At 43.1% G+C, this 20,764-nt stretch overlaps 1 protein-coding gene across 1 annotated transcript in view; it reads right to left on the bottom strand.

The window, feature by feature from the left end:
• The window catches only part of LOC309565173 (vomeronasal type-2 receptor 26-like), a gene marked incomplete at both ends in the record, with an annotated part of 37,699 nt that extends 17,815 nt beyond the window's left edge, over positions 1-19,884 (bottom strand). Inside the window, one exon of the mRNA XM_082269969.1 lies at positions 19,708-19,884. Coding sequence (XP_082126095.1) covers positions 19,708-19,884 — 177 coding nt within the window. The remainder of the gene's footprint in view (positions 1-19,707) is intronic.
• Positions 19,885-20,764: the final 880 nt, after the last annotated feature.

Genomic DNA, 20,764 nt, shown 5'->3' with positions numbered 1-20,764 from the left:
CAGGGCAGTGAAGGGGTAAACTGGGGGAGATCAAGGGGTTATAGGGGATACATGGCGGGTGGCCTAAACCTATTTGGGCCTAGCGCAAGCACGAACTGGGGTCAAAAGTGACACTAATACAGTGATCAGTAGTTAGCTGATATACTGTATATATTAGTGCACTGTGTGATAGGGAGTGAAGGGGTTAACTGGGGGAGATCAAGGGGTTAAAAGTTTATTAGGGGATAGATGGCGGGTGGCCTAAACCTATTTGGGCCTAGCACAAGCGCAAACTGGGGTCACAAGTGACACTAATACAGTGATCAGTAGTTAGCTGATATACTGTATATATTAGTGCACTGTGTGATAGGGAGTGAAGGGGTTAACTGGGGGAGATCAAGGGGTTAAAAGTTTATTAGGGGGTAGATGGCGGGTGCCCTAACCCTATTTGGGCCTAGCGCAAGCGCAAATTAGGGTCACAAGTGACACTAAATACAGTGATCAGTATTTACCTATATGCTGTATTTAGTGCACAGTGTGATAGGGAGTGAAGGGGTTAACTGGGGTGATCAAGGGGTTAAAAGTTTATTAGGGGATAGATGGCGGGGGCCCTAACCCTATTTAGGCCTAGCGCAAGCGCAAATTAGGGTCACAAGTGAGACTAAATACAGTGATCAGTAAAAGATCTGTATACTACTGTATATAGTGTTCACTGTGAGGGGTTTGGGGTGGGGGGGGGGTTGGGGGGTTATCAGAGGTGATCAAGGGGTTAAATGTGCCTATGTTGGGTGGTGTTAGTGTGATGTTGGTGGAACTCACATTTTAGATGTCTCTCTTTCGTCTCCTGGAACCGAAAGGGCTTCAGGAGGGAAAATTACATCACTTCGCCTGCCTGTGTTTACATTACACAGGCAGGGGGCATGATGCCATTGGCCAGAACCGATCACCAGATCCAGACCAAAAATCATTGTTCTGCATTGTTCTCACAATGGAAGAGTGCTTTGGGGCAGGGGGAGCTCTGCCCCCGAAAGCACCTTGTCCTCATGTTTATGAGGACAAGGGCCTCCACCACACAACTCTCCGGTGGTTGTGGGGGTCTGCAGGCTGGTGGCTTATCGGAATCTGGAAGCCCACTTTAATTAGGGGCCCTCAGATCCCAGCCGCCTCATGTAAATGAATATGTGGTACAAAGTATCCCTGCTCATTTACCATAAAAAGTGTAGTGTAAATAAACAAAGTAGGCAATTGTTTCCATGTTGTTTATTGGTTATTAAGAATTAGTGATGGACGAACATCGGCTGGGGCGGTTCGCGAACGTCAGCCGCGAATGCTCTCAAATGTCCGTGAACCGCAAGTTTGCGGCGGGCCCCATTGACTTTAATGAGAGGCGAACTTTAAAAACCTTTAGGTCATATTTGCAGCCACAAAAGACTTACTAGCTGTCCCACCACATGGACACTGTCATAACAGAAGTAATGCAATTGGAAAAGTTGCCCTAATTTTTTTTTTTACAGCAAAAAAATGTTTTTTTTTTACATTTTTTTAATACATATAGGGTCCATTCCCACATCTGTAAAATGGGTCTGCATCCATTCCACAATTTGGGGGAATGTTTACAGACCCATTGATTTTCAATTCCAGTCTGAAAAATTAGGCATTCACAGGATAAAGAAGTAAGTGTCGGCCATTCCAGGCCCCAAAAATTAGCCCACATGCGTTTTCCTGACAGGTAAGAACGGTATATTCTGTGGATGAAGGTACATTAGGCATTCACAGGATACAGAAGTAAGTGTCGGCCACGATAGGCCCCATAAATTAGCCCACATGGGTTTACCTGACAGCTAAGAATGTTGCATTCTGTGGCTGAAGGTACATTAGACATTCATAGGATAATTAAGTAAGTGTCGGCCATGAAAGGCCCCAAAAATTAGCACACGAGGGTTTACCTGACAGCTAAGAACATTGTATTACTTGGCTGGATGTACATTAGGCATTGACAGAAAAAATAATTGTCGGCCATGAAAGGCCCCAAAAATTAGGCATTCAATGGACATGAAATGCCTTTTATGCCGCTGTATTTACCGAAGACAAGGACCATGAATTGTTGTGGGTGGATGGCGGGCTGGCAGATATTTGTGCTCAGGAAACTGGCTCTGTGCCAGTGAAACGCGTCAGCGTCCATGTCATCTTCTTCCATCCAATGGAACGGCGACCACTGTGACCAGCGGACATTGTACGGCTGCAATCACTGCGTTCCCCCGCCTCCTACATCCGGCGTGACGTCGGGCCACAATCGGCGTGCCTGCCCCTGCAACAAGGAAGTACACGGAGGGAGAGCGAGCCACGGGGAACGCTAACGCCAGAGTGTACCGCCATCACGTCACCAAGGTCTACACACCCCGGGACCAATCTTGTGGCACTAATCTATGCCTGAAGGATGGTAACTAGCAAGATATGTATGTTTGCCAACTTATGTTTTCTGAGTGACTTTCTTATCCAAGCAGTATATGACATTTTTGGAAAACCTCTTTATTTAGCAAACCCTCATTGTTTGCCTCCAGTCCACCATTACCTGTTCTTACCAGATCCAGCTATCCCGATTTGGGAACCCATGCCTTCACCACCATTCACCCCATGTGGTGACCTCCCTTAGGGGGGACTATATCTGTCAAGAACATTTCAACTACCTCATAAATTATTGATTACCGGCATTGGCACTGTGCAATTCACTCCTTAGCCTCATTGGCTACTGCATATCATCATTGCTCCATCTATTCATTATTTACCCTTGCATTCAACCCAGGTTGACGTTCATCTATTGGATGTTGCCTTGTTTTTACACTGTTTTTATTCATGCTATGCCTCACCTGTTCACACTGTTTATGTTTGCACTGGCATATGTGCCAAATAAAGTTATTACTTTTTGAATTTCATCCAATTGGTGTCCCTAGTTGACTCCTTCCTGTGGGGATCTCTGGTCTCCCTACCCTTTTTTGTAGTTTACATTGTATATGGTCAACGGCCGCCTACTATTGGACTCATTAGCCTGGGCTCACCTACTCTTCCATCTAGGCCCTCTCCCACTGCAACCTTCGGGAATTCACTTTAGTTTTTTGATACTGGTTTATCACACCAGTTGTACAAAAAATTGGCCAGTGAGTTTGGCACTGTGTGTAGCAGAGTTAACGCAGCAAAAGAGGCTAAATTGTTGCAAGACACAAATATACTTATAAAAGTATACTCAGATAACACCCCACCTCAATATGTGGTATTGGGGGGCCACTGGTCTATCACACCAGTTGTACAAAAAATTGGCCAGTGAGTTTGGCACTGTGTGTAGCAGAGTTAAAGCAGCAATAGAGGCAATATTGTTGCAGGACACAAATACACTTTTATAAAAGTATACTCTGATAACACCCCACTTCAATATGTGGTATTGAAGGCCACTGGTCTATCACACCAGTTATAATACTTTAAAAGTGCTTTTGTCACTGTTTGTAGTATTGCTGCAGAAACGATCAACACACCAGTCACAATGCTGCACAAGGCACAATACAAATCCACTATAATATGCTTTCTATATTAGAAAGTATATTATAAGTGGATTACACCCCTATATAGTGCACTACACACCTATAACAAATACCAGTCCTTAAAATGACCTTTGTGGACCTTAACAGAGCGAATTGTGTCACTGAAGATCTGTCCCTTGTGCACACAGCAGACCTCTCCCTACACTGACAAAAGAGACAATATAGATAGAGTACACCTATACCAAATACCAGCCCCCTAAAAGGACTTTTGTGGACCTTAACAGAGCAATTTGTTAACTGACAATCTGTCCCTGGTGCACACAGCCAACCTCTCCCTACACTGACAAAAAGCAGAATGTGAAATGGCCGCCAGCTCAGGTCTATTTATAATGTAGGGGGTATGTCCATGTGCTGAAATGTTTCAATTGGCTGTCCCGTTCCACCTGATGGCTGTGTCTTGGGTCAAAGTTCTCCCCAATGTAAACTAATATGGCCGCCGCGAACAACACCATATGTATGCAAAATCGGCCAGGCGAACCGCAAGGCCATCCCTATTAAGAATGCCGGTGGCTGCCCACTCCTTAACAACCAGCTATTACAGTATTTGTTAAGGACGGTAAATTACCGCTGGCTTTCACTACTAAAGTACTACATAACTTTATGAAATAGTACATGTGGTATTTTAATAGCGTTTTTAGTGAATGCCAAAAAATGCTGTGCGGGATCATACCACATACTCGGATGCGGTAAGATACAGTTTTGTAAATGGGCCTTTGGTTTTGGTGGTGCCTGAACACCGTAACCCCTCACAGTTACTCTTGCTGGGTGCAGGGCAAAGGGACAGGGCCTGCTGATAAAAATTACATACAAAATTTAAATTGTATGCACCTGTCATACAAGTGCAGAAAAATTAGGCCTTGGGGGTTGGTTGTGACCTAAACCAAAAACATTGTTTGAAGATAGCAGAATTAAGGTAGAGGAATAGGATAGGTAGCATATGCAGTCTTCAAAAGATGAAAGACCCCTAGCAAATTCAATCAGTTACATCAGCATCAGGGGCTTGATAGCTCTTGTTGATCCAGGACTGGTTCATTTTGAAAAAAGTCAGCTGGTCAACAGAGTCTGTGGACAGACGCACTCTTTTGTCCATCACAAAACCTCCAGCAGCACTGAACGTCTGTTTGGAAAGCACGCTGGAAGCAGGACAGGCCAGTAGCTCCATTGCATATTGAGCAAGTTCTGGCCAGTGGTCCATCCTCAAGACCCAGTAACCCAGTGGATGCTCAGCTGTAAAGGTCTCCAAGTCTGCTCTTGTGCCTAGATAATCATGCACCATATGGTGCTGCCGAGGACTAAAGAACTGTTTAAAGGCATAAGTCAGACAGCCGCCTTCTCCACCGCTCCCTCCTTTGGCTGAACAATGCCTCAGAAACACGCCCAGAGAATGTTAACCTCCCAATGTCTGGAAAGGTGGTACACATTTTCTTTTCAAGGCCTCCTCAAGATGTTTTATCCTCTGCTCCCTCTGTGAAGGCAGGGTGAGCTCTGCAACTTTACCCTTGAAACATGGATCAAGAAGGGTTGCCAACCAGTAATTATCCCTCTCCTTGATAGCATGAATCCTCAATTCTATTTGCAGGCTTTGCAGAATAAGGGAGCCCATGCAATGTAAGTTGGAGGAGGCATGAGCTTCTGAGACTTTTATCAAAATGAATCAGTCCTGGATCAACAGCAACTATCAAGCCCTTGATGCTAATGTACCTGATTGAATTTGCTAGGGGTCTTCCATCCCTTGAAGACTGCATAATCTGCCTATCCTATTCCTCAACCTTGATTCTACTAGCTTCCAACAATGTTTTTGGTTTAGGCCAACACCAACCCCCAAGGCCTATTTTTTCTGCACTTGTATGACAGGTGTATACAATTTAAAGTTCATATTTAATTTTTAACAGCTGTCCCTGTGCCCTGTGTCCTGTGCCCTGTGCCCAGCAAGAGTGACTGTGAGGGGTTGGTTACAGTGTTCAGGCACCACCAACAGCAAAAGCCCACTTTTTGGCACCTGTAAGACAAGTACATGCAATTTCAAATTTGTATGGAACTCTTACCAGCAGGTACTGTTCCTGCACCCAGCAAGAGTAACTGTGAGTGGTTATGGTGTTCAAGCACCAACAACACCAAAGGCCCAATTTTTGGAACCTGTATGACAAGTACATGCGATTTAAAATTCTTGTGGAATTCTTACCAGCATGTCCCTTTCCTGCACCCAGTAGGAGTAACTGTGAGGGGTTATGGTGTTCAGGCACCACCAACACCAAAGGCCCAATTTGTGGCACCTGTATGACAAGTACATGCGATTTCAAGTTTGTATGGAATTCTTACCAGCAGGTCCCGTTCCTGTGCCCAGCAAGAGTATCTGCGAGGGGTTGCAGTGTTCAGGGACCACCAACACCAAAGGCCCAATTTCAGATTCAGTTCCTGCTGATACTAACCTTCCAGGTCCCCATCACTTCAGCAGGTTTGCATACCCAACACCCAACCTTGGCCAGGTCAGATGACAGCACAGCACCCCCACTCGATCACTTATAAGAACACAAACAACACTTGATCTTGCCAATTTCAAATTGGTATGGAATTTTTACCAGCAGGGCCTGTTCCTGCGCCCAGCAAGAGTAAAAGCGATGGGTTGCAGTGTTCAGGCACCATCAACAACCAAGGCCCAATTTTTCTGCACCTTTATGACAAGTACATGCGATTTCAAATTTGTATGGGATTTTTAGCAGTAGGGCCCGTTCCTGCGCCCAGCAAGAGTAACTGCGGGGAGTTGCAGTGTTCAGCCACCACCAACAACCAAGGCCCAAAATTTCTGCACCTGTATGACAAGTACATGCAATTTCAAATTTGTATGGAATTTTTAGCAGCAGGGCCCATTCCTGCTCCCAGAAAGAGTAACTGCAAGGGGTTACGGTGTTCAGGCACCACTAACAACCAAGGCCCAATTTTTCTGCCCCTGTATGACATCTGTATGACAAGTATATGCCATTTGAAATTTGTATGTATATTTGTATATGACATTTTTTTTCTTTAGAAATGTCAGTATTGCTGCAGCAGGCTACATACAGTACATTGTACAGATGCGCTACTTTACAGGCGCATTAAGAGGACCCCCAGGCACGATATTTGAAGGAATTCTTTATTTTTATAGTTTCACTTTAAGCCTCATTAAAATCAGTAAATCACTGCTCCTTTAAAAAACATAGTTTTTTTTTTTTTTAATTGCTTTGCTACATTTTCCCCAGATCAGTACCCAGATCCCCATACACTTTTTTGGGCAATAACTTGCATTTAAGCCTTCAAAATGAGCCTGTTTGATTTTTGATGTTCGAGTTCCATAGACTTCAATGGAGTTTGTTTGTTCGAACAAACTTTTCCCCTGTTCCCGGTGTTATGGTGCGATCCGAGCCGGGAAGTGTTCGGCTCATCAATAATCATCACCACTTACTGTATGGAGACGTGGCAGCACAACAAACTGCAGCACTGATCCCTGTTCTGCATCCTTCCAAATTTCAAGCAGAGTTACCCAATGTGCAGTGAATGAAATACAGTGTCCCTGACCATGCTTGCTGGACCACATGTCACTGGTACCCCCAAAAGTGTCAAAAATGTCAGTTAGGGGTCCGATCTGTTCGCCGCAATGTCGCAGTCCTGCAAAAAAACGCAGATTGCCGCCATTACTAGTTAAAAAAAAACAATAAAAATTACATAAATCTTTCCCGTAGTTAGTAGACGCAATAACTTTTGTGCAAACCAATCAAAATACGCTTATTGTGATTTTTTTTTACCAAAAATATGTAGCAGAAAACAAATTGGCCAAAAATGTTAAAACATTTTGATTTTTAAATTTTGTTTTGTTTTTTTTGGGGGGAATGTTATATAGCAGAATGTGAAAAATATTGTTTTGTTTTTTTTTTCAACATTGTCGCTCTTTTTTTGTTTATAGCGCAAAAAATAAAAATTGCACAGGTGATCAAATACCACCAAAAGAAAGCTCTATTCGTTGGAAAAAAGGACATCAATTTTATTTGGGTACAGCGTCGCACGACTGCACAATTGTCCGTTAAAGTAAAGCAGTGCCGAATCACAAAATAGGGCCTGGTCATTAAGGGGGAAAATCCTCCGGTCTGAAAGTGGTTAAAGGGAGATCTCACATCATGAAACTCATTGGATATGCCTACCTAAATCTTATGTCCCTTTTTGACTTAATGTTGAATGGGACATTTACTGCTTTATTAACCATAATTACCGTATTTATTCGAGTATAATGCGCACACGTGTATAACGCGCACCCCTAATTTTCGATGAAAAATCGGTATAAAATTTAGTTTTCACTGTAATTGACAAAAAAACGTTGTTGAACACGTGCGGCCATGATAAAAATCATTTATTGACAACGTAAACTGGTATAAACACAATACCGAAATAAAATTACCGGTAACAATATTTATTTAAAATGCTTCAAAGTCAGATTCATCATCAGATACACCAAAGAGTTGTTCCCATTCTTCTCGAGTTAATTTTTCATCGGTGTCCCTGTTGGCAGGAACATCTGTTTCTCCAGTTTCTTCGCTTTCTTCTGAGTCTGAATTCCACAGCAGGTCATCTTCTGTGCCGTCCATTTTATTGCTGATGCCTGTCTTCAAAAAACTCTTGATGATCATTTCTTTTGGTATGTCTTCCCATGATGTTTTAACCCAGGATGTCACGAGAGATAGGCCAGGTTTCTTGAGGTTTCCTTTTGCAGTCAATTCTTTGTCGTCGGATTTCATCCAGGTAATCCACTTTTCCCTGACTCTGTCTTTGAAGGGTTTGTTTAAAACGACATCTAGTGACTGAAGAATAGAGGTTAGTCCACCTGGAATCACAGCTTGAAATGTTTTTAGACTTTTCAGTTTGTCCTTCACAGTGTCTGTCAGGTGTGAGAGGAACTGGTCCCGTACAAGCATGGATTTCTTCAGTAGTGCGCCTGGTCTAGTATTCCAAACTTTATTTAACCATAAAATGATGCCCTTTTCATCCATCCATCCTTTAGGATGACAGTGGATCATGACACCTGGTGGAAATTTAACTCCTTTTGGAATAGTCTTTCTTTTAAAAATCACCATTGGTTTAAGTTTAAAACCGTCTGCCATACAGGATAACTGTTCTGTTCTCACTACACGTATGCCCCAGGCGTGTGCAGCTTAACATACAGCTGAACCTTAATCCTGCAATAACCAGTCCTTTTGTAACTTAAATCTTTATTCCAGTGAACGAATAGTAGTCACATGAACAGGTTACAAGTCAGATGGAAATGCGAATAGGATTGTGAATAGGTGAAACTGTAAATAAACAGACAAAGCATACAGTCAGTATACAAACATTAACAAACATATGCATTGAGTATATAACTGACAGTTCTGAGCATACCAGCGATGCTACAAAGGGGGGTTCAGAAATCTTCCCACAGGAACCTCAGATGCTTTCTGGCTGTCTCTATGAGGTAAATCTTAAAATGGAGATTCTCCTCAGAGAAGGGTTGGAACCAATCCAGCAATAGAAAACAGGAAGTACCATAAAGTGCTGTATAACAGTCTATGTCACAGTGGCATCTTGTGGACAAGATTGGTATTACAAGTTCCAATGGAATTAATTACTTCCAAGCTGAAGGCATGACACTCCCCATCTGGTATCATCAGATACCACTATTTATTGTTCAGATGGTAACAAAAAACTAGTTCAGGAACTGGTCTGAGGAACAACTTTGTCTCCTTGATTCTCTGGATCTTGACTTCCACTTTACATGGGAGTGATGATGTGACACAATAAAGTAAGCGATGAGGTGGTGACCAGGAACTATTGGAGGGTTTCTCTCGTCTGACTCTAGGTTGGCTTGCCTTAGACGACCACCTACCCTAAGTAGTCCATTTTGATCAAGGAATGGGTCAAGTTTCCTCAGGGCACTGTCTCTAGGGATAGGTTTTCCGTTCAAGATACAGTCAATCTCCTTAGCATATGCTTCATGCTGTACAGTGCGGATGATAAGATCCTGAGACTGCTGTAGCTCTAATACTGAACTGATCCTTTGGCAATGGTGCCATCCCTTGCGGTCACAGTTGTTTGAGTCACCTTTAAAGGAGCGAGCTATGTGAATAAGACAAGAAATAGCTCGAACAAGTGTCTTCCATTTTGAGAATCTGGTAAATCTGTCAGATTTAAGCTGACAACCTGAAGTTGCAGTATGGAATGTTGAGATCTCAGGACGGATGTCAGTATCTGAGTCTGGATCTATTAGTTCAACAGTGTCACTTTTAGAAAGGGTCTGCTCTGCATCGTACAAGAATGCAGGTCCTGTAAACGATGTTGTGTCTTTAAGGTTACATGCAGCAACAGCTCTTGTAGCATGGTCTGCAGGGTTGTAGTCAGTAGGTACATAGTGCCATTGTGTTGGAATGGTAGATCTCCTAATCCTCAACACTCTGTTGTTGACATAGACATAGAAACGTCTGGTCTCATTGTAGATGTAGCCTAGAACTACCTTGCTGTCTGTGTAGAGTTGAACATCCTTGAGGTCAATGTCCATCTCTGAAGCTATTAGCTCTGCTAGTTCAACAGATAGTACTGCAGCACAAAGTTCTAGCCTAGGTATAGTGTGCTCAGGGTGTGGAGCTAGCTTTGCTTTGCCCATGATGAATCCTACGTGGCATCGTGCTGTAGTGTCAACAGTCCTTAAGTAGGCCACAGCAGCTATTGCCTTGACAGAAGCATCACAGAATATGCAAAGGTTTTGACTCTGTATCTCTATAGAAGGTACAGGAGCATATGGGCGTGAAACATGGAGATCAGATAAGACTGACAGAGAGTCCCTCCACTCTACCCAAGAGTTCCTCTTATCAAGGGGTAGTGGGGCATCCCAGTCGGATGTTTCACGAATCAAGTCTCTAAGTAAGGCTTTGCCTTGAATTGTAACAGGTGCCACAAATCCTAATGGATCGTACAGGCTATTGATTGTAGACAAGACACCTCTGCGAGTGAAGGGTCTTTCTTCTCCATTTACTTGGAAGGTAAAGGAATCGGATTTCAAGTCCCAAAGTAGACCGAGACTGCGCAGTACAGGTAAAGAGTCTGTACCCAGATCTAAGTCCTTTAGATCACTGGAATGGTCTTGAGCGGGGAAAGCTTCCATTACCTCTTTGCTGTTAGAAGCAATCTTGTGGAGCCTGAGATTGGAACAAGCGAGCATTTCCTGTGCTCTTTTAAGAAGACAGATTGCAGACTCACTGGAAGATAAGGATTTTAAACAGTCATCCATATAAAAGTCTTTCTCTACGAATTGTCTTGCATCTGAGCCAAACTCAAGTTCCCCTTCTTGGGCGGAATGTTTGAGTCCATAGACAGCAACCGCAGGTGAAGGGCTATTGCCAAAGATGTGTACCCTCATGCGATACTCTGAGATATCTTTTGAAGGATCATTGTCTTGGAACCAAAGGAACCCCAGGAAGTTCCTGTCTTCCTCTTTGACCAAGAAACAATGGAACATCTGTTGGATGTCAGCTATGAAGGCAATAGAATCTTTGTGGAAGCGTAAGAGCACTCCCAGGAGTTTGTTGTTAAGGTCTGGGCCTGTCAAGAGGACATCGTTTAAGGAGATACCCTTGTATTTGGCACTAGAGTCAAACACTACTCTGATTTGACCTGGCTTTTTGGGATGGTACACTCCGAATATAGGGAGATACCAACACTCTTCAGAGTCTTTAGGGGTGGGAGCCACCTCAGCATGACCGTTCTCAAAGATCTTACCCATGAAAGAAAAGAAATGTTCCCTCATCTCTGGCTTTCTTTGTAAATTACGTTTAAGGGAAGCAAAATGTTGTAACGCTTGTTCTTTGTTATTGGGTAAGCGTTGTCTCTGTGGTCTGAAGGGAAGAGGTGCGACCCAGCTGTTTGTGCTGTCTTTGACTAGACCTTGTTCCATTATTTCCAGGAAGAGTTTGTCTTCGATCAACATTGCCACACGATTGTCATCTTTAGTTCTCTGAAAGACTGTGCACCCTAAATGGTCTTGGTCACTATCACAGGCAAAGTTGTCACTAGTGCAGCTTGTGAAGAGCCAAGATGAGTGGGTGGCGTAGGCTGATTCCTTAACAAGGAAATGGTTGTGGCATGGCTGGAAAAGAGAGGGACGTCCATTCTCTAGGGTATTTGTGAGCATGCTGCTAACGGAGTTAGGTTTGTGCACGCTTCCTAGACAGACATCTCCTATGATGACCCATCCGAGGTCTAACTTCTGAGCATAAGGAGCGTTATTGGGACCATTAATCTGAGCTCTTGATTTGTGGGCTTGTAAGATATCTCTCCCGAGGAGTAGGATGATCTGAGCCTGAGGATCAAGTTCTGGTATAAGATGTGCTATGCGTTTCAAGTGTGGGTGATGAGCCGCTACATCTGGTGTAGGAATTTCAGATCTATGATCAGGGATCTGATTGCATTCGATAAGAGTTGGCAAAGACAAGCGTGATCGCCCATCGATGGACTCGATTTGGTAGCCGGATGCTCTCCTACCGGCCGTCTCCACTATTCCTGCACAAGTTTTTAAGGAGTAGGGAATGCTGGGGCCTTTAACGCCGAACATGTCAAAGAAAGTTGAGCTGGCTAATGACTTGTTACTTTGGTCATCCAGGATTACATAAAGCTTAATAGCTTTGTCTTTTTGGCCTGTTGGGTAGACTCTGACTAGGCAGATTTTGGAGCAGGACCTACCACCTATGGCTCCTTTGCATATCTCTGTACATTGTGAAGTGACCTTTGGTGTAGTTGTGGTGGTGTGTTCCTCCTCCCCGCCGTGCTCACTAGTGCTGAGGGTGTGTTGTAAAGTCCATGGAGCTGGCCCAGGATGCAACCCTGTGTTGTGTTCTGAGCTGTCACATTCTGTGCATTTTAAACTGACCTTACAGTCCTTGGCGAGATGAGATGTTGAAGAGCAGCACCTGTAGCAGATGTGGTTCTCCTTGAGGAAGGCTTTGCGGTCCTGCAGGGTTTTCTCTCTGAAGGCTCTGCATTTTAGTAGAGGATGTGGCTTCCGATGCAAGGGACACTGCTTACCAGGATCGTTGACCTTTGTCTCTGAGTTAGAGAAGTTGGCAGACCTGTGAAAGGAACCTGGAGGAGACACGTTAGTTTTGTGCACTGCTACTGGCGGTTTGCGAGGGTTAAGTCTCACAGGAGCAGCACACGACAGCGTAAAATCAAAACTTGGATCATTTCTGGTTTTAGCTTGCTGGCACACAAAGTCCACAAAAACAGAAAAAGGAGGGAATGAAACATCATGCTGTCTTTTATATTGGGATTCGTGTGTAATCCACTGCTCTTGCAAGTTATAGGATAACTTTTGCACAATGGGGTTGACACCCCTGGCTGTGTCAAGGAATGCAAGTCCTTGTAAGTCTCCCTCAGATTTAGCTACTTGAAGTTCCATTAGCAAGTCACTTAACTCTCTAAGTTTATGGTAGGCTTTGCTAGGTATTCTGGGAAAGTTATCAAGTCTTTTGAATAATGCATTTTCTACTACTTCTGCTGAACCATAACACTCGTCAAGTCTATCCCAGATTGTTCTAAGACCAGTGTCTGGGTAGTTTATATTTATTGTCCTGATTCGCCTGGCATGTTCGGCAGATTCATTTCCAAGCCATTTGATCAGGAGATCTATCTCTTCGCTGCAAGATAGCCCTAAGTCTCTGATAGTGTTTTGAAAGGATGACCACCAGGCTCTGTAGTTTTCAGGGCAGTCATTAAACTTTTCAAGTCCTTTGGTGACTAACTCGCGTCGTGCAAAGAACCTTGCAAAGTCTATGGTGGCTTGGTTAGCCTGCTGTGTGTTGCCATGGTAAGATGGCTGTGTGTAGTCATACCTTTTGCTGGCACCTAGCTGTCCTCTGATGTATCGTTCTGGCTTGGGCGTTGGTTCTGGAGGGCGATTAGAAGATGATTCTATTATCTCACTTATGGGGAGTCTGTCGTAGGAGATGCCACTTTGTGCGGATTTCTCCTGTTTGCAGGCTTGAGGCTTGTCACAGACTTGCGGCGGTACCGTGGAGTGTCTTTGGCTTGTCTATTTGACGTCATCTTTGACACTGCTTATTTTAAAGTGTTGATTGATGTAATCTGAAGTTTGTTGTAGAGAATTTGGAGTTTCAGCTGCTGGATCGAGAATATTGCTGCGTCTGCTGCATTCACTTCTCGGGTATACAGCTAATTCTAAGGCCTATGCTTCAGCTATGGCTGCTGCTACTTCCTTCTCTATAGTGAGTTTCTCTAGGGCTACTTCTAGGAGGGCCTCTTCTGCCTCTTTCTGCGTTTTTAGATGGACTTAATCTGCCTTTGCTTTTAGGCGGGCTTCCTCTGTCTCTTTCTGCGTTTTTAGGCGGGCTTCCTCTGCCTTTGCTTTTAAGCGGGCTTCCTCTGTCTCTTTCTTTAACCTCACTTCCAGGAGGGCTTCTTCGGCCTCTTCTTTTAGCCTCACCTTCTCCTTTTTAATCTGCATTTCTTGCTCGGCAAAGGCTGCTCGTGCCTTGGTGGCTTCAGCTTTCGCACGTGCTATGGCGAGTGCATTGCTTGCGGAGGAAGATCTAGAGGAGCCTGAAACTCGAGACCTTGTCCTGAGTGAGGAAGTTTGGCTATGTGACATGTCAATTGCAGGAATGCTTGACTGTGTAGAGACTGCTGTATTGCATATGCAGATGACTGCGCTGGCAGAGTAGCAGGCCTCTGTATAGTCTCTGTCCTAAATCCCACTTGCTGGATAGCCGCTGTTTCACTGTTCTTTTCTCACTACACGTATGCCCCAGGCGTGTGCAGCTTAACATACAGCTAAACCTTAATCCTGCAATAACCAGTCCTTTTGTAACTTAAATCTTTATTCCAGTGAACGAATAGTAGTCACATGAACAGGTTACAAGTCAGATGGAAATGCGAATAGGATTGTGAATAGGTGAAACTGTAAATAAACAGACAAAGCATACAGTCAGTATACAAACATTAACAAACATATGCATTGAGTATATAACTGACAGTTCTGAGCATACCAGCAATGCTACAAAGGGGGGTTCAGAAATCTTCCCACAGGAACCTCAGATGCTTTCTGGCTGTCTCTATGAGGTAAATCTTAAAATGGAGATTCTCCTCAGAGAAGGGTTGGAACCAATCCAGCAATAGAAAACAGGAAGTACCATAAAGTGCTGTATAACAGTCTATGTCACAGTGGCATCTTGTGGACAAGATTGGTATTACAAGTTCCAATGGAATTAATTACTTCCAAGCTGAAGGCATGACAATAACACAACGGTAAAATGAGTTTTCTGATGGCCTGTGGTTCTAATCTGGACTGTGCGCTTCCCTTTGCTGTCAATTGTCCTGTTGCCTGGTAGGTCAAAACACATGGGGGTCTCATCCATATTGCCTATCTGTGAAAGTTCAAAATTAATCTGCTTGCGTTGGTTGATTATACAGGTATGGAATGAAGTGATCTTCTCTTCTAAATCATTAGGCAGCTTCTGTGCTATCTTTGTTCTCTGGCGTATTGCAAGTCCATACCTTTTCATAAACTTTTGTGTCCATCCATTAGAGGCTTTGAAGTTTGAATCTTTGCAAAACTTTTGGGCTTGAAGTCTAATGTGGAGTGATGTGACGATGTACCCACTACTTCTTTGGTCAATGATCCATTCATAAAGTTCCTTCTCCATGTCTGGGTACATGGCTTGTCTCCCTCATTGTGCTTTTTTTGTTTTATTCATATCTTTCAGGACGACTTTCTGTTTTCTCCATTCTCTAACATTCGTCTCTGGTACAGTGAATTCTCGGCTAGCTGCTTGATTTCCGTGAATTTCAGCATGATCAACAACTTTGAGCTTGAATGAAGCGTCATATGCAGAACGTTTTCTCTTGATACCCTGAGTTGTCATCTAACGGGTACCAGTATATCAATTAAAATATGAAGAACACTGGATTACGGTACGCAAAACACTGAATTGTACAAAAGCAATGCTTACCGTAACGTGTGGGTGAGGCGCGGAAATGAAGCGGTGACCATACAGCGGATAATAAGAATTCTCACCCCCAGTTCGGGCCGCCCACTGTACGCGACGAGGGGGCGTTTTTTTTTTTCTTCGCCCTCGCGTACAGTGAGCGGCTGCAGCCCGGAAAAGGCGCAGTGCGAACTCACAATTCGCCTGCGCCCTCAATGGACCGGCCGCCACTGCCACCCCACCCCAGCCCTCGTTTATAACGCGCACCCAAACTTTGATTTCTTTTTTTGGTAGAAAATTTTGCGCGTTATACTCGAATAAATACGGTAATAAAATATTTTTTTTTGTTAGTTTTTTGATAGGCTAGGATTATGAACTATTCTGAATTTATTTTATTTGAATATTATTTGTTTGAATTGTGTGTTTAAGAATTTAAAAATAATTAGCATTTTGCTATTACTAAATTGTTCTATACAGCAAGTTTCCAGGTGATTAATATATTTCGTTTTTATCCACTAGATGGTGCTTTCCTATATATCCAACATGGTTTGTAGGAAATAGAGATGAGCCACATTCATACACCTGGCTCTAATCAGACATTTACATTCTGGCAGTGCTTTGCGTTATTTAAACATTTGCATGCGAGGAGATCTTCACCTGGCCCGACACCGTAGATGTCATTGGTGACGAAACGTATCGGGAGTGGCTTGTAGGTGCCGCCATCACGCATGCAGAGCTGCGAACACGAGAGCGGTGTTTGTCTAGCCGACAGCTTGTTGGAATTTTTATCTGCTGTATACTGACCTTCTTGAGGTAATTGTATATCTACATTTAATAAACATCACATTTCTTTATGTACTTTACTATTTGACTTTGTTCATTCATTTATGTCCGAGTCTATATGGAATCCTGTACCTGCAGTCACCATTTCCCTCTGTGAGAAACACCTGCCTGTTTCAGCACATTTAACCATTATAACTTATGGTCCTGTGATCTGGTAAGAGGCATGTATTGGAGGATGCTGGTGGGGGCGATTCCTATTCTGGTCTTCAAATGTACTGCACTATTCACAGAGGATTCCATATATACCAATATATTCGACTTTTTGTTTTGCGTGATTTTTGTACTGATTTTTGCACCAATTTATATACACTTATTAGTATCATTGTATAATCATCACTTATTTCATTGATTTAATTTACTGCATTTAATGCGCTTTAGCGCCACTTGTAGTTATTTAAATTATTGTTGGAATGGTATCACAGTTTTTTAGTGGCTGCTTGCCCATTTTACTTCTGAGAGCCAATATTTACTTTATTGTTTGATGTGGGTGGCAGTGACTGTGTGTATATATATATATATATATATATATATTTTTTTTTTTTTTTTCGCTGCAGCAGATGGGGCAGATAAATTTGCTAGCTATAGCCTACAGCTGGTGGTGTGCTACTGGCAGATGTGCTACAAGGACCTGGGAGACCCTGTGCTATACCATCATCCCTGTCAGTGGAAGCTGCTGAGAGGTCATTAAGTATAGGGGGGTAGACTGAGGTGAGTAAGGAGGAAGAAAAGAATTGCATCCCTTTTGTGTGGCTTTTAAGTGCTCTTGTGATGGGAGGTTAAATGCCATGTCAAGCATGTGGTACCCAAATGGCTGGTGTTTTTGCCAAACTTGATTTACTTGAGATAAAGTTTGCAAATTGCAACAGAACGATCGGCTGCACATGTGCTAAAAAAGGCCCAGACATCTGAGCTGGGGGAAGGGTGGAAGGGTGTAGGGAGATAACAGCTCCACAATCTGATGGAATAGGGTTGCTACTCCCTACACTTCAATGATGGCTGCCTCGTTGGGGTTATGATTTACCCTCTCTTTCCTCCTCTGCTCTATCCGACACAAAAGTCACATCATTGACCTCATCATCATCATCATCTCCTCCATCCTCATTACCACTGAAGACAACTTGGCAATACACTGTGACTGGGTGAACATGGCTGCCAATTTGTTGTGTACCAGTGTGCTCCCCTCTGTAGGCTCATGTTTTTACCTTCCTTAACCTTAGAACCAACATCTGATTCAAGTAATGGCTGTACATCGTCAAGGAGAAAATGGCTGACGCTGTGTTCAAATAACTCAGCTGACTCCGCCATGCCTGATTCTGGGGCTATAGCGTAAATAGCTGTAGACAAGGAGGCAGATTTAGCCACTCTGGCAGCTGTGGTGGACTGTGCACTAGTCTCTGCTTGGGTGATGGAGGATGAGGAAGATGAGGATGGTTTAGTAAGCCAGTCCACCACCTCCTCTGCATGCTGTTTCTGGATAGCACGGGCAACATCACTACACAGGGGAAATTATGCCCTGCCTGAGGACTGACCATGTCCACCTTTGCCTGTGAAAACATATGCTGCCGGCCCCCCTCACAGTGCCAGGGGAATGTCTGCCTCTCCTTTTTGGCCTCTTGGACATGATAGGGGGATGCTTATTAACAAAATGTAATAAAGATGTGGAAATGTGTATGTGGATGCACTTTAAATCAATGGAAAGTGGTGTTTGGTACACTTTACCCTGAGTACAAACTCCACCAACACTACAATATACTGCAGTAAAACTGCACCAACGTACTGCAATATACTGTGTTAAATGTGCAGTAACGAAGAGAAATATATTGCGTTAAACATGCAGTAATGCACTGAAATATACTTAGTTAAACGTGCACTAACACACAAAAATATACTTCCTTAAACGTGCAGTAACGCACTGAAATATACTGTCTTAAATGTGCACTAAGGCACTGAAATATGCTGCATTAAACGTGCAGTAACGCACAGAAATATCTTTTTTTTAAACGTGCACTAACGCAATGAACTATACTGATATAAATGTCATGTAATGCACTGAACTATACTGCATTAAGTGTGCACTAACGCACTAAAATATACTGCGCTAAATGGCACTTAACGCATCGAAATATACTGCGTTAAACATGCAATAACACACATAAATATACTATGTTAAATGTGCAATAACGCACAGAAATTTACTGCATTAAACGTGCACTAATGTGCTGAAGTATACTGTGTTGAACATGCAATAGCGCACAGAAATGTACTGCGTTAAACGTGCACTAACACACAGAAATATACTGCATTAAATGTGCACTAACACACAGAAATATACTGCATTAAACAGCATGTAACGCACTGAAATATACTGAGTAGACATGCAGTAATGCACTGAAATATACTGTGTTAAACTTCACGTAACACACTGAAATATACTGCGTTAAATGTGCACTGAACTCTACTGCATTAACCAGCCCTGACAAAATAAACTGACACAAATGTAAAAATAAATAGTCACTACACTCACAGAGACTGAACTATCACTAGATTTACACTAACCTGATATTCTACACTGACAATAGAATCAGAATAGCACACTATAGCACACTATCGCTCTAGTAGCACTGAGCAGAGCCCTGTTCTATCTATCCTACACCAATATCACACTACAAATAGCTGCTGTTGAAAGAATAATTTTTAGTGTGGGGTGAAACTAAGAGCAACGAGTCATCATTACTTTCTCCAATTATGGCTTTGACAGTGCTCTGTGCCCTGATTGGGCAAAGCATTCATTACTTCAGCCAATCAGGGCTTCCAATGCACTGTCCAGCAGCACAGTGCCTCATGGTCATTTGGTAATTTGGCAGGCCAAAGAATCGGTCGAATGCCCCTATAAAATTTTGGTGTACATCGAATGTGCAAACAGCCAATGCTAACTCATGCCTGGGCCAAACTGTTCACCCATTACTAATGTCTATGTCCTGGTCTGTGTGATGAGGAGGGGGGTACCTAGTAGAAGTCAGTCACATTCAGCTGGACTTGTTCTGTAATGTAGAAGATGTCTTGTAGTTCATCTATTCTTCAGTTATAATGAGTGATGGGAGCATATCCCGACATTTATATCAACACAGCTATTGCTGACACCTTCATCGAATCACCATGGAATTAGTCAGGGAAGATGTTGGCCATCCAAGAACAGGATGGGGGGGAGGGGGTTAGGTTTTGTCAGGAGATGGGCTTTAGAGTCAAAACTAATACGTTTCTTATAAAAATTGTGAATCATCTTCCCCAGTGTAACTCACCTTGTCTCCTTTCCATGATATTCGCTCTGATTGTAGTGTAAGTTGCTGACCCTCTGAAAGAGACCCATCAAAGTGGCCCACGTGAATCCAATAGGTGATATTTTTACCTTCACTTCTTGTAATCCAATTTACAATTTCCATTGGGCTGGGCAGTTCTCCTTTATCATTAAAAATCATGACCCTGCCATTCGGATCCTTGTACTGGACTTTCTTTACGTAGCGGGACAGCTTAAAAAATGACAGAAATGATTATAGGTAACAAGCATATAGAACGTTTAATAATGTATTGATTATAGTTTGTTTATCTAGTTATATCTCATTTATAGAATGCCATCGGGATGTGATGACCTGTGTGCTGAGCACTTATAATCAGATACATTTTATTGGGACTATTAATAAGTAATTTGTTTTGTGAATGCGATTGTTGCAGAGATAAATCAATAATTCTTTCCCTTTACAATACACTGGCTCAGCCTCATCTTGAATATAAAGTTCAGTTTTGGTCACCAATCCTCAGGAAAGATATCAATGAATTAAAAAAAGAGTTCAGCAAATGGCAACAAAATTGAAAAGGAGGACACAGGATCTCAGCTATGAGGACTGATAGAATAGGGTTATTCACTGTGGTGGAGAAGAGGCACTCAAAGCGGAGTTCCGCCCCCCTTAAAGAAAATTAAAAGTCAGCAGCTACAAATACTGTAGCTGCTGACTTTTAAATAGTATAACTTACCTGTCCAGGGAGCCCGCGATGTCGGCACCCAAAGCCGATTTAAATATTGGCTCTAGGGTGCCGCCCCCGCCATCCAGCTTCACTGCTGGACCCCTACTGCGCATGTGCAAAGTGCGCTGCGCTTTGTAATTGGCCTAGTGGTGGAGGAAAAAGGAGGGGGCCGAACTTCCCAGAAAACAGGTACCCGTTCCTCCGGTGCCCCGTTTGGCACCTTTCAAGGGAGAGGAAGCAGATCAGCGGAGTTCCACTTTTGAGTGAGGACATGATTACAATGTACAAATATATTGAGGGTGACTTCAGTAACTGCAACAAACTGTTTACTGTAAA

Source organism: Pelophylax lessonae, assembly GCF_965119305.1.
Source record: "Pelophylax lessonae genome assembly, chromosome: 1".
Classification (NCBI taxonomy): Eukaryota; Metazoa; Chordata; class Amphibia; order Anura; family Ranidae; genus Pelophylax; species Pelophylax lessonae.
Note: the sequence above shows the minus strand (reverse complement) of the source record. Positions and strands in the feature narration are given on the sequence as shown.